Genomic DNA, 15,028 nt, shown 5'->3' on the forward strand with positions numbered 1-15,028 from the left:
CCGAATTTAGATCGTGTGGGACTTGTATACTTTTAGAATCCTCTGTCTGAATTCTCCCATGCTTGGACAGGGGAGAGATTTACATCTATGGGTGTAGGGTTCTGCCAAATAAGATTAAGTACAGAGAGCTGTCTCCCGAGATAAGGTAGTTCTTACTGTCCGAAGGGGTCAGGCTCAGAGTCATGGAATTTTCTTTCCTTCTTTCTTTCTTTTTCTTTTTTCCTTTTTTGAGGTAGAGTATCTCTCTAGCCCAGGCTGACCTGGAATTCACTATGCAGTCTCAGGGTGGCCTCGAACTCACGGGCGATTCTACCTCTGCCTCCCGAGTGCTGGGATTAAAGGGGTGCGCCACCACACCCCGCTCTCTGTCACTCTCTCCTTCACTGAAGCAAGCTCTCTCACTGGAACTCAGCGCAGCTTTTCCGCTAGTCTACCTGGGCAGCTGGCCTCTCGGGGTCCCGTGCTTTCTGCTCCCGGAGTCCTCCCGCAGGTGGACCGCCACACCCAGCCGCATTCACAGCGGCTCTGGGAGTCCAAACTCCAAGTCAGAGGCTCTGTGGTGACGACGGCCCAATCAGACAGCGGACAGAGGGCAGGGGGCGGGGCTCTTTCTCCACCAGCACCAATCAGAGGCACCGTCGTGGGGCTCGCCCAATCAGACAGCATACCGGGGCAGGGGCGGGCTCTCGCGGGCGGCCCGTCATCGTCGCCCCCGCGCCATCTTGGGGCGGTCCGCGCCGCGCCTCCTGCCGTCCGCTCGCGCCGCCTTTGTCGCCCGTGACGCGCCGGTCGGGGCCGGCAGCGCCGCAGCGGGGTCCGGGGCGGCTGGACACCGGGGATGGTGAGTTCGCGGGAGCCGTCTGCAGCCGGGGGTGGGGCGAGCCCGCGCCGCGGTGCGCGTCCGTCAATGCCTTCCCGGGGGCCGGGCGGGCGGCCGGAGCCCGAGCGCCCCGCGGAGCCCTCTGGCCGCTTTCCTGTCCTTTCAGACACTTGCTGCATGGTGTCCTGTAAAAGTCTTTTATTAGTCAAATCTACTTCTAAGGAGAGAGGGGGAAAATGGGCGCACGAGGGCCTCCAGCTGCTGTCGGCCTACGTGGGTTCTGGGGACTCGAACCTGGGTCCTCGCAGGCAGGTGCCTTAACCACGCTGAGCCATCCTTCCATCCCAACGGAATCATTGTGATAATATCCTTTCTGGCTCCTGACTTCAAGCGGCAAGAGGCCCGCGGTTTGGGATGTGTTAGAATCGGGGATGTCAAGTAGCCATTGGAAGAGTGTGTTGAAAACCTGGCGGCAACCAGCGATTCATGACTGCGAACCCTTGTCTGCATTACTTCTGGTGGTTGTAGATCCTTTTGAAACCACTTGTTGAGCTGGGGAGAGATGGCTTAGCGGTTAAGGGGCTTGCCTGTGAAGCCTAAGGACCCAGGTTCGATTCTCCATGTCCCATGTAAGCCAGATGCTTGTGGTGGCACATGTGTCTGGAGTTCGTTTTCAGTGTTGGGAGGCCCTGGTGTGCCCATTCTCTCCCTCTCTCTCTCACTCACTCTCTGTCTCAAATAAATAAAAATAAATTTCAAAAAATTTGTTGTTTCTGTAATCCGTGGACCTTTGCGCAGGTCCAGCACCGCCCCCCCCCCTTGCTTCTAATGCTTGGAGATTTAGGATAGAACATGTTAGAGACAGAGTATGAACAAATTCCTTGTCGGGTAAATTGGTGAAAACCTGAACGCAGAGCCTCAGCATCCCAGAGCATACAGGCCCCACGCTGTCCCCGCACCAGCCTGGAGTGCATAGTAATACATTTTCTTGAATCTGTAAACACGGAGTTAAGTATGTGTGTTGATTTTTCGTTCACCCATGATACAGAGCACAAATCAAGCCGCACCTCTATAAGACCATTGTGAGACACGCATACTAACACGAGAGCTCTCACATTTTCTTCTATAAAACTAAGGGCTTGGATTTAAAGGAAATGTGTCATTACAGGGGTTGGTGTCCTTTGAGGATGTCGCCGTGGACTTCACCTGGAGGGAGTGGCAGGAGCTGGACGCTGCTCAGAGGACCCTCTACAGGGATGTGATGCTGGAGAACTACCACAGCCTGGTGTCCTTGGGTGAGTGAAACTCCCCTGTGATGTCCAGTTATAACTACTCCCTTCTTAGAGTTGATTAGTATAGTTCTTTTACTGTTTTTTTTTTTAACTTTTAAAATTTTTATTTATTTAAATACATTTTATGTAATTTCCCTTTTTATTGACAACGTCCATGGTTATAAACAATATCCCATAGTAATTTCCTCCCTCCCCCCAGTTTCCCCTTTGAAACTCCACTCTGCATCATATCCCCTCCCCCTTTCAGTCAATCTTTCTTTTATTTTGATCTCATGATCTTTTCTTCCTATTACGATGGTCTTGTGTAGGTAGTGTCAGGTACTGTGAGTTCATGGATATCCAGGTCATTTTGTGTTTGGAGGAGCACATTATAAGGAGTCATACCCTTCCTTCGGCTCTTACATTCTTTCTTGCCACCTCTTCTGCAATGGACCCTGAGCCTTGGAAGGTGTAATAGAGATGTTGCAGTGCTGAGCACTCCTGTAACTTCTCAGCACCATGGTGCCTCTGAGTCATCCCAAGGTCACTGCCATCTGAAAAGAGAAGGTTCTCTACCAAAAGTTAGAGTAGCATTAATATAAGGGTATGAACATTAAGAGAAGTGCTTACTGGGCAGTTTGGTGAGCATAGTAGTATATACTTTCAGCCAGACAGTAGCAGATATTACACCCCTAGGGCTAATGACTACCCCTGTTTTAGGTTTTCAGCATCAGGGATATATTCCCTTCCATGGAGCAGGCCTCTAGTCCAATTAGAGGGTGGTTGGTTTACCCCATAACAGATGTGCTACTATTGCACCCGTTGGCTCATTTGGCCTGGATGGCCAAATATAAAGCTTGCAGTGTCCACTGTTCAGTATCTTCACTGTTGATTTCTCTTTCTCTCTCATTGAACTGCATGCAATGTGGCTTTTTCCAGCTTTCTGTCAGCTGGTCTACATGGAAGAGGTTTTCAGCTCAGTTCCAGCAGGATTTTTCAGTGGCCTTGCAGCCCAAGTACGTGGAGTCTTCAGGAGCAGGGTCTTATCTATTCCTGGTGGAAAACCAAGGGACTGGGCAATGGCCTGTAATGTTTTGGGGGCATCAGGAACCGCCCTGGCCAACAACTCACTGGAAGGTATCCCATCCCTGGCACTGAAAATTTTCTAGTAACAATCTATGGCTCCTGAGTGTTCCATTGTCCAAAAAAGTTTTCCATATGACTTAATTGTATCCTATTAGATTTTTTAAAAATTATTTATTTATTTATTGGAGAGCGACAGACACAGAGAGAAAGACAGATAGAGGGAGAGAGAGAGAATGGGCGCGCCAGGGCTTCCAGCCTCTGCAAATGAACTCCAGATGCGTGCACCCCCTTGTGCATCTGACTAACGTGGGACCTGGGGAACCGAGCCTCGAACCGGGGTCCTTAGGCTTCACAGACAAGCGCTTAACCGCTAAGCCATCTCTCCAGCCCCCTCCAGTGTTTTTATCATTAAGGAATGTCCTGAAGGATGTAATTTGCCAAAAGCCTTTTCTGCATCTGTTGACACAATCATGCACTTTCTTTTATATTTATTTATTTATTTATTTAAGAGAGAGAGAAAGAGGGAAAGAGAGAATGGGCATGCCAGGGCCTCCAGCCACTGCAAACAAACTCCAGATGCATGTCCCCCTTGTGCATCTGGCTTATGTGGGTCCTGGAGAGTCGAACGGGGATCCTTTGACTTTGCAGGCAAACATCTTAACTGCTAAGCCATCTCTCCAGCCCAATCATGCACTTTCTATCTTAGGTCTACTTTTACCATGTATACATTTGATTTCCTTACATTGAACCATACCTGCGTCCCTGGATGACACATGACCAAGTTGGATGATGCATTTTTGTTTTTGTTTTTCAAGGTAGAGTCTCACTCTAGCTCAGGCTGACCTGGAATTCACTATGTAGTCTCAGGGTGGCCTCGAACTCTTGGTGATACTCCTACCTCTGCCTCCCAGGTGTTGGGAATAAAGGCATGTGCCACTATGCCTGGTGATTTTTTAAAAATCTTTTTTCTTTATTTATTTGGGAGGGACAGACACAGAGAGGAAGAGAGAGAGAGAGAGAGAGAGAGAGAGAGAGAGAGAGGGAGGGAGGGAGGGGGAGGGAGGGAGGGAGGGAGAGAATGGGTGTGCCAGGGCCTCCAGCCACTGCAAATGAACTCCAGATGGGTGCAACCCTTTGTGCATCTGGCTAACATGGGTCCTGAGGAATCAAGCCTTGAACCAGGGTCCTTAGGCTTCACAGGCTAGTGCTTAACCACTAAACCATCTCTCCAGCCCGATTTTTAAAAATTTTTATTTACTCATTTGAGAGAGGGAGAGAGAATGGGCACACCAGGGCATCTAGTCACTGCAAACGAGCTCCAGAACTATAGGTTCTGGTATGCATGTGCCATCTTATGCATCTGGTTTACATGGGTCCTGGGGAAATTGAACCTAGGTTCTTTGGCTGTGCAAGTACTTTAACCACTAAGCCATCTGCTAGCCCCCTCATCAATTTTTAAATTTTGGTTTTTTTTTTTGTTTTGTTTTGTTTTTTTTCCATTTCTCCCTTTCAAGCACTAGGCCCAACCCTGCTTAGCTTCCGGGATCAGATAGGATCGGGCATTTTCAGGGTGGTTTGGCCATAGGCTGTCTTCTTCTTTTCTGAGTCACTGATTTCTGTCCTGATCTTGATTCTTTCTTTCCACTTGGTTCTTTTAGTTTGTATTGTTCTTGTTTTTTTCAGTGTCTTCAGATGGACCATGAAGTCACTTATTTGAAATCTTTTTTTTTTCTGAATTATTTCATATATCTCTCCTTTATTTTTGTAGGTTGCATAGTCTTCCTCTGTTTTAGTGTACCATGATCTATTTCACTAGGGAACTTTTTAAAAAATGATTATTGTTTTATTAACAGCTTCCATGACTGTAAACAATATCCCATGGTAATGCCCTCCTTCCCCCCACTTTCCTCTTTGAAATGCCATGAAATCTATTTCTCTAATGTAGGCATGTAGTGCTCTATACTTCCTGCTTAGGGCTGCCTTAATAGTGTTCTGTAGGTTCTGGTATGCATTTAGTTCTAGGTTTTTGTTTTTTTTTAATTTCCTTCTTGATTTCTTCATTCATTGTTTTTATTTTTGAGAGCAACAGACAGAGAAAGGGCCAGAGAGAGAGAGAGAGAGAGAGAGAGAGAGAATGGGTGCTCCAGGGCCTCCAGCACTGCAAACGAACTCCAGACGTGTATGCCCCTTGTGCATCTGGCTTACGTGGGTCCTGGGGAATCGAGCCTTGAACCAGGGTCCTTAGGCTTCACAGGCAAGTGCTTAATCGCTAAGCCATCTTTCCAACCTCATTCACTGTTTAATAGTGTATTGTTCAGTCTGTGGGTTTTTCTGTTGTTTCTTTGTTGATTTCTAGCTTTATTGCATTCTGATTGGATATAGTAGAAGTGGTTATGTCAGTTTCTCTAAATTTGTGGAGATTTGTTTTGGCTTCTAGAGCTGGGGAGGTGGCTCATAGTTAAAGTCACATGGTTGACTTCTAATATATGATCTATTTTAGGGACTGTCCCAAGAGGAGCTGAGAAGAATGTGCATTCTGTATTTGGATGGAATGTTCTGCAGATGTGTGTTAATTCCATTTGTTCTGTGGGGTTGTTTAGCTCAGTTCTTTTATTAATTTTCTGTTTATGTGATATATGTATTGATGACAGTGGGGTATTAAAGTCCTTCATTATTATTATTAATTTATTTATTTCCTACAAACTCCATATGCGTGTGCCACCTTGTGCATCTGACTTATATGGGTCCTTTGGCTTTGCAGGCAAACGTCCTAACCACTAAGCCATCCATCCAGCCAGCCCCAGCTTTCTTTTATTATTGTTATTTCATTAATTGTGGTCTTGACCTTTAAAAATTTTGTCTAGAATTTTTTTGTGTGTTTATTTCTGTGATGGTTTGATTCAGGTGTCCCCCATAAACTTAGGTGTTGTGAATGCTAGGTCCCCAGCTGATGGATATTTGGGAATTAATGCCTCCTGGTGGGAGTGTATTGTTGGGGTGGGCTTATGGGTTTTATAGCCAGTTTCCCCATGCCAGTGTTTAGCACACTCTCCTGTTGCTATTGTCCACCTTATGTTGGCCATGGGGTGATGTCCACCCTCTGCTCATGCCATCGTTTTCCCTGACATTGTGGAACTTCCCCTCAAGCCTGTAAGCCAAAATAAATCTTTTCCCAGAAGCTGCTCTTGGTTGGGTGATTTCTACCAGCAATGTGAACAGGACTGCAACAATTTCTATTAATTTATTTGAGAGTGACAGACAGACAGAGACAGAAAGAGGCAGATGGAGAATGGGTGTGCCAGGGCCTCTAGCCACTGAAAATGAGCTCCAGATTCATGTGCCTTGTGCATCTGGCTCACGTGGGTCCTGGGGAATTGAGCCTTGAACTGGGGTCCTTACGCTTCACAGGCAAGTGCTTAACTGCTAAGCCATCTCTCCAGCCCTAGAATGTTCTTTTTCATGATCACTCTATTTTCTCAGTTTCTCCTAAATATACTGAGTTATCACCATTTCATTCTGTCCTTTTTCATGTTTTAAATTTCTTTAATTTTTCTTAAATCATTCATTTGGATTATTTGTCAGTGCAATATAATGCCACTTGTAATTAATATTCCCCTCTGTGAAGAAGGTGATTAAACCTCTAATAATATTTCTAATTCACTACTTAAAATCCAGTTCCTTGGCCGGGTGTGGTGGCACATGCCTTTAATCCCAGCACTTGGGAGGCAAAGGTAGGAGGATTGCCGTGAGTTCGAGGCCACCCTGAGACTCCATAGTGAATCCCAGGTCAGCCTGGGCTAGAGTGAGACCCTACCTCGAAAAACCAAAAAAAAAAAAAAAATCCAGTTCCTAAAATAGAGCTATCATCTTTCCCATTGTAACTCTTTATTCATAACTTCCATAAATATGGACAATATATCATGATCACAATCCCCTCCCAATACTCCCCTTCCTCCATCCAGTACCCCTTCCACTGAATCCCTTCTTTCCAGCTAGTCTCATTTATTTATTTATTTATTTATTTATTTATTTATTTATTTATTTTGTTTTTTCAAGGTCGGGTCTCACTCTAGCTCAGGCTGACCTGGAATTAACTATGTAATCTCAGGGTGACCTCGAACTCACAGCAATCCTTCTACCTTTGCCTCCCTAGTGCATGAATTAAAGGCATGTGCCACCACGCATGGTTTTTATTTTTATTTTTTTAGTCTCTCTTTTATTTTGATGTCACCATTTTTTCCTCCTGTTATGCAAGTCTGTGTAGGTAGCCTCAGCCACTGTCAGGTCTTAAGTATCAAGGCTATTTTGTATCTGTAAGACAACATTGTAAGCAGATCTCCCCTTCCTTTGGCTCTTACATTCTTTCCACCACCTCTTTGGCAGTGGTCCCTGAGCATTGGAGGGTGTGATAGAAATGAAAAGTCTTAGTGCTGAACACTCCACTGTCACTTCTTATGAGCGCTTTGGCCAGTGTTGAGTTACCCCAGTGGTCACCATCATCTGAAAAGAGAAGCTTCTGTAACCAAAAAGTGAGAGTATCATTAATATACAGAAAATATAAACTGGGCATGGTGGCACATGGCTTTAATCCCATGAGTTCGAGACCACCCTGAGAGTACATAGTGAATTCCAGGTCCATCTGTGCTACAGTGAGACCCTACCTCAAAAAATAAACAAAAGGAAAACTATTCATGTATGTATGTATGTATGTATGTATATATGTGTGTGTGTATATATATATACACACACATACATACATACATACACACACACACAAATGTTTAGAGGGCAATTTAGTGGGCATAATAAATACATTTGGAGCTGTCATCTTCTGTTGATAGACCTGACTTTACACTTTGGCATGACTCTTACATTTTTTCCCATTTATAGGATGCTGTGTGACCAAACCTGAATTGATCTTCAAGTTGGAGCAAGGATTTGACCTGTGCCAGTTTGCAGAAGTCACAAACTGCTGGCTATCAGGTCAGTCAATGTATATTGGCAGGAGAGTTAAGCAAGCAGAAAGCTAAGCAGGTTTTGATCATAACAATCTGTTTTTCACCCTTTTTTGGTTTGTTTTTCAAGGCAGGGCTTTGCTCTAGCCCAGGCTGACCTGGAATTCACTATGTAGTCTCAGGGTGGCCTCGAACTCACAGTGATCCTCCTACCTCTGCCTCTTAATGCTGGGATTAATGATGTGCGCCACCATGCCTGCCTTTTCACTCATTGTTATCCAAAACCAGTGCTAAAGACAGCTGGTTTCATGGATCAGAAACTTATTTTATATATTTTCCTTAAAATACATTTTTAGGTGCTGGAGAGATGGCTTAGCCATTAAGGCATTTGCCTGCAAAGCCAAAGGATCCTGGTTCGACTCTCCAAGATCCAAGTAAGCCAGAGCATGAGAAGGAGGCAGAGAGAGAATAAGAGAAAAAGAGAATGAGCGCACTGGGTCCACTAGCCATTGTAAATGAACTGCAGATGCATGGGCCCCCTTGTGCATCTGGCTTACCTACATCTGGGTACCTATTTACAGAGACCAAAGAACTTCGGGTGACCCCTGAATTACTCACCCACCTTGCTTTTCCCCTGGCGACGGAGTGGCTCACTGATTCATGAGCCTGATGCTTTCCTGTGAGCGCCAGTGAACTGGGGCTACAGATGTACAGAGCTGTCCCCCAGGTATTCATTTATGCTCGAGCACTGAACTCGGGTGACTTCAGGCCTTCCTGCCTTTACAGATGCAGATGCAATTGTAGTTGAGCCATCTGTCTATCCATTCTTTTCTCACTTTGTGTGTGTGTGTGTGTGTGTGTATTTTTTTTTTTTTTTTGAGGTAGGGTCTCACTCTAGCCCAGGCTGACCTGGAATTTACTAGGTAATCTCAGGATGGCCTTAAACTCATGGCAATACTCCTACCTTCTACCTCACAAGTGCTGGGATTAAAGGCATGCACCACCATGCCTGGCTGTTTTATAGCTTAATTTTTAAATTAAAACAATTTTTATTGACAACTTCATGATTGTAGACAATATCCACTGGTAATTCCCTTCCTCCCCCACTTTCCTCTTTGAAACTCCACTCTCCATCATATCCCCTCACCCTCTCAATCAGTCTCTTTTATTTTGATGTCATCAACTTTTCCTCCTATTATGAGGGTCTTATGTAGGTAGTGTCAGACACTGTGAGGTCATGTATATCCAGGCCATTTTGTGTCTAGAGGAGCATGTTATAAGGAGTTCCTACCCATCCTTTGGCTCTTACATTCTTTCCACCACCTTTTCTACAATAGACCTGAGCCTTGGAATGTGTAATAGAGATTTTTCAGTGCTGAGCGCTCCTCTGTCACTTCTCAGCACCATGGTGCCTTCTGAGTCGTCCCAAGGTCACTGCCATCTGAAAAGAGAAGGTTCACTACCAAAAGTGAGAGTAGCATTAATATAAGGGTATGAACATTAAGAGAAGTGCTTACTGGGCAGTTTGATAAGCATAGTATATACATTTAGCCAGACAGCAGCAGACATTACATCCCTAGGGCTCATGACTACCCCTGTTGTAGGTTTGCAGTATCAGGGATGTATTCCCTCCCATGGAGCAGGCCTCCAGTCCAATTAGAGGACAGTTGGTTTCCACCATGACTGACATGCCACTGTTGTACCTGTACCTGTTGGCTCATTTGGCCTTGCTGGGGAATCAAACTGGTGTCCTTAGGCTTTGCAGGCAAATGCCTTAACCGCTAAGCCATTTCAACAGCCCCCAACATGTGGCTTTTAATAACCATTTATTGTAATTTTAGTATGTGTATAGTTATTGTAGCAGATGAGATGTGCAAAGCAACAGATACCTTTTAAGAGTTTGGGGAAAGTTTTTTTTTTGGGTTTCTCAATGTAGGGTCCCACTCTAGCCCAGGATGACCTATGTAATCACAGGGTGGCTTTGAACTCACAGTGATCCTCCTACCTTTGCCTCCCAAGGCATGGGATTAAAGGCATGTGCCACCATGCCCGGCGGGAAAGATAGTTTTTAATTTTGAAAATACTTGGAGGAGTCTCTAGTAGAAAACTAACAAATATATTCCTTTCTGTTAATCTATATACCTACTTACTAGAGAAAATATTGACCATATCTGCTTCCTGTAGCTACCTAATCTAGGAAATCCATCCTGTTTCACATGTGGAAGAGTCATGGTTTAGGATATGATTATATCTACATGGTTAATTATATATGTTTTCTTATAAACTTATAAGAAAAAGAACTGGAAATGGGGAGGCATTACAGGTGGCAATTTTTGTGCAGCAACATACGGATTAGAGGTAAGTGGATATGTTTTTTTATCTCCATTCATTCAAAGAAAATTAACAGCAACAAGATTTATAGTATCCCTGTAACATATGTTATTGTAACTTTTTATATTAGTTAGAAGAAGTTTATTCTTACCATAAGGCAATATTTCGAATGTCATGCAATGAGGATAAAAAAACAGTAGTTTTCTTTTATGTCCAAATTATATTAATAATTTTTCAATGCATTCACAGATAGAAAATATGAGCTGTATAAATAGGGAGTATAATTCAGCCAAAAATATTCACATTTTTCTTAAAAGTGAAATAGTTATACAATTGCCTAGAATGATAGCTGGTTTGTTGTTCATGACTGTGAGTATCAAATATAAGCATTTAAGCCAGGTGTGGTAGCACACACCTTTAATCCCAGCATTTGGGAGGCAAAGGTAGGAGGACTGCTGTGAGTTTAAGGCTGCCAAGAGACTACATAATGAGTTTAAGGTCAGCCTGGGCTAGAGAGAGACAAACAAACAAACAAAAATTAATGTTGATTATTTAGCATATTTTTATTAATTGATTTTTATTCTTTTTCATTTTGCTACAATTTTAGATGACCATAAGCTCAGGGCCCCAACTGAGACCAGCCAGGAAAAGCAAGAGAGATGCTCTTGGCAAGTTGAAATCACCAAGAACAATGAAACAAATAAAGAGGTATCTGAAGTAGGCCAAATATTCAATGTGAACTCAAGGTGTTTCTCAAATATGGGCATAAAGAATGGAATCTATTCAGGAATGTTTCCTGAGATTCAAAATCCATGGCAAAATGTACTTTTACTTAGTGATTCTGGTGAGAATCAGACTGCAGAGGTACCTGGTGATTCTAATATAACTGATGAACTCTTCAGATATCGTGACCATTTTCAGTATTCTGGACCTGCAGAAGCCTTCCACACAGAAATGATCTTGTCACCTACAAAGATTCATATGCATGAGTCCTCTGGAAAGTTCAGTGAGTGTGAGAAGTCCTCTAATGAAGTAGCACTTACTGCTCAAGATATGACTCAGGTAAGGAAGCAAACTGTGGAATGGAATGTATATCAGAAAATGTTTCCTAATGAGACCAAACTCTGTAACCATGACAGATTGTACACAGGAGGGAAATATAGTAATTGTGAAAAATCTTTTATTAACAAACCATGCCTTACAAAGCATCTCAAAATACATACAGTAGAAAGGCCCCCAGGGCATAAGGAATGTAACAGCTTCTCTGGTCTGAAAGCAGAACTTCAAAACAGGTATCATAAAATCCATACAGAGAAACAAGCCAATGAATGTAAAGTATCTGGAAAGACTGTTTACCACAAGTCACAGCATATCAGGCATCAGAAATCACACATGTATGAGAAACCCTTTGAATATAGGGAATGTAGGAAACCTGTCTGTCATAGGTCAAGCCACATCCAACAATGGAGACTTCACACAGGTGACAATTCCTATGAGAGAGAAGAATGCAGGGAGGCTTCCTACCATAACTCAGTACTGTCTCACCATCAGAGAACTCATACAGGTGCACAAGATGAATGCAACGAATGCAAAACTTATTTCTATATATCAAACATCTGCCAACAGCATAAGTCTGATACACTTGAGAAATATTATGAATGTAAAGAATGCATGAAAATATTCTCCCACAAATCACAACTCATTCGCCATGAGAGAACCCATACAGGTGAGAAGCCTCATCAATGTAAAGAATGCAGGAAGTCTTTCTGTCATAAGTCACATCTCACTCGACATCAAGGAATTCATGCAGCAGAGAAACCTTATGAATGTAAAGAGTGTAAGAAAGCTTTCTACCTGAAGTCACAACTAATGCAGCATCAGAGAACTCATACAGGTGAAAAGCCCTTTCAGTGTAACACATGCAGGAAAGCTTTTTACCGTAATTCACATCTCACTCAGCATCAGAAAATTCATACGGGTGAGAAGCCCCATGAGTGTAAAGAATGTCAGAAAGCTTTCTCTCGCAAATCACACCTCACACAGCATGAGAAAACTCATACAGGTGAGAAGCCCCATGCATGTAAAGAATGTGGAAAAGCTTTTTCCCGCAAAGCACAGCTCATTCAACATGAGAAAACTCATACAGGTGAAAAACCCTATGAATGTAAAGAGTGCAGGAAGTCTTTTTATAATAAGTCATACCTCAATCGACATCAGGTAGTTCATAAACCTGAAAAACCGTATGAATGTAAAGAATGTAGGAAAGCTTTCTTACGTAAATCTTATCTAACGCGACATCAGAGAACACATACAAACGGGAAATTCTATGAATGCAAATGATGAAAAACTTTCACCCACGTGTCAGGCCTCACAACCTAAGAGAATTCATATAGTTGAGAATTACATGTATGTTAAACATTGTAGACAAACTAGCAAGAGAACTCATAACAGCAAAAAACTTTATTACTATATAGAGTATAAGATTAATGGAGGTTTAGGTTCACTTTATGTTAGAGGACTTATGCAGACGGGAAGCCATATGAATGTGTGGAAACATCTTTGGACTTTTTTGTCTTTATGAGGAACTGTCTCATCTCCTAATTCTACCTCCCGAATGTGGGGATTGAAGGCATGCACTACTGTGCCTGGCCTGCTGTGCCAGCTCTGTGTTGTAGATAGCCAGCCCCACAAGCAAGTGCAAACCTACAGCAGCAGAACTGCCCAGGCTCGCAGTCCTCTGCATACCTTGGGTTGGAAGTCAGATCTCACCCGTGCCTCCATAACGAATCTGGATGCTAGGGGCAGAACCATTACATATTTTATTTATTTTTATTTATTTATTTGAGAGAGATATACAGAAATAGGCAGGTAGAGGGAGAGACTGGGCACACCAGGGCCTCCAGCTACTGCAAACAAACTCCAAATGCATGTGCCCCTTGTGCATCTGGCTTATGTGAGTCCTGGGGAGTTGAACCTGGGTCCTTTGGCTTTGCAGGCAAGCGCCTTAACTGCTAAGCCATCTCTCCAGCCCCCATTACCTTTTTTTAAAAAAAAATTTTTTTTTGAGGCAAGTCCAACACACTGGCCTTTATTTTATTTTTTGTTCATTTTTTATTTATTTATTTGACAGCAACAGACACAGAGAGAAAGAGGGAGAGAGAGAGAATGGGCATGCCAGGGCTTCCAGCCACTGCAAATGAACTCCAGATGCGTGCGCCCCCTTGTGCATCTGGCTAACGTGGGACCTCAGGAACCGAGCCTTGAACCGGGGTCCTTAGGCTTCACAGGCAAGCACTTAACCGCTAAGCCATCTCTCCAGCCCTTATTTAATTTTTTTATTTGAGAGTGACAGACAGGGGGAGGGGGGAGAGAGAGAGAATATGGACATGCCAGGGCCTACAGCCACTGCAAATGAACCCCAGATATTTGTGCCCCCTTGTGCATCTGGCTAATGTGGGTCCTGGGGAATCGAGCCTTGAACCGGGGTCCTTAGGCTTCACAGGCAAGTGCTTGACTGCTAAGCCATCTCTCCAGGCCCCCATTAGCTATTGTAATAACACCTGAGTGTATGGGAGGACATACATTCAAACTACCACATTCCACCCTTGGTCCCCAATAGACTCATGGCCATCTCACATTGTAAATTGCATTCAGTCCATTTTCAAAGGTTTCCAAGTTCCCAAGTCTCATCTTAAACAAGTCATATGATTCCAACACACATAATGATAGAGTAATTATTTCCATTTCTATAAAGCATAATGAGAGACTAGACCAATACACAATAACCATTAGGCAAACATCTGCAGTTCAAGTCTTATACCAGTAACCAGTGAGAATAGTCTGAATTTTCCGATTCCACCACTCCAGCTGGACTGAGTGGATGAGTAAAGCTCCATTCCAAGCCAGTAGTGCTCCATGGTGGCCTCTGACCAGTACTGTTACATCCAAAACACTTTTGGGTCTCCATTGCAAACCACTGCCCATCTTCTAGTAGCCTCACAAACCAATACTCTATCAGCGTCCTGCCTAACTCGCCACATCTCAGTGGTAGCTCCTGGAACCATGTGTATTTTATGATCTGTTTCCACACTTTGCTTGTTTTTCAAGGTAGGGTCTCACTGTAGCTCAGGCTGACCTGGAATTTACAATGTAGTCTCAGGGTGGCCTCGAACAGCGATCCTTCTTCCTCAGCCTCCTGAGTGCTGGGGTAAAAGGCATGTGCCACCATGCCAGGCTTTCACACTTTTAAAAAAAGTTTTTGCTTATTATTTATTTATTTGAGAGTGACACAGAGAGAGAGAAAGGCAGAGAGACAGAGAATGGGTGCACCAGGGCCTGCAGCCACTGCAGATGAACTCCAAACGCGTGCACCACCTTGTGCATCTGGCTAACGTGGGTCCTGGGGAGTCTATCCTTGAACTGGGGTCCTACAGCTTCACAGGCAAGTGCTTAACCACTAAGCCAGCTGTTCAGCCCCACACTTTTTGAGGCAAGCCCAGCAGACTGGCTTTTTTTATGTGACAGAGACAATTGGCATACCATGGCCTCCAGCCACTGTTATCAAA

The 15,028-nt window shown here is 43.8% G+C and overlaps 1 protein-coding gene across 1 annotated transcript; it reads left to right on the plus strand.

The window, feature by feature from the left end:
• Nucleotides 1–782: 782 nt before the first annotated feature.
• LOC105943608 (zinc finger protein 883-like) lies at nt 783–13,378 on the plus strand. Its single transcript, XM_045139186.1, has 4 exons — nt 783–841; nt 1,989–2,115; nt 8,068–8,160; nt 11,071–13,378. The coding sequence occupies exons 1-4, from the start codon at nt 839–841 to the stop codon at nt 12,801–12,803; spliced, it is 1,956 nt and encodes a 651-aa protein (XP_044995121.1). The 5' UTR covers nt 783–838; the 3' UTR covers nt 12,804–13,378.
• Nucleotides 13,379–15,028: the final 1,650 nt, after the last annotated feature.

The sequence above is a fragment of the Jaculus jaculus genome, chromosome 21, assembly GCF_020740685.1.
Source record: "Jaculus jaculus isolate mJacJac1 chromosome 21, mJacJac1.mat.Y.cur, whole genome shotgun sequence".
Taxonomy (NCBI): Eukaryota; Metazoa; Chordata; class Mammalia; order Rodentia; family Dipodidae; genus Jaculus; species Jaculus jaculus.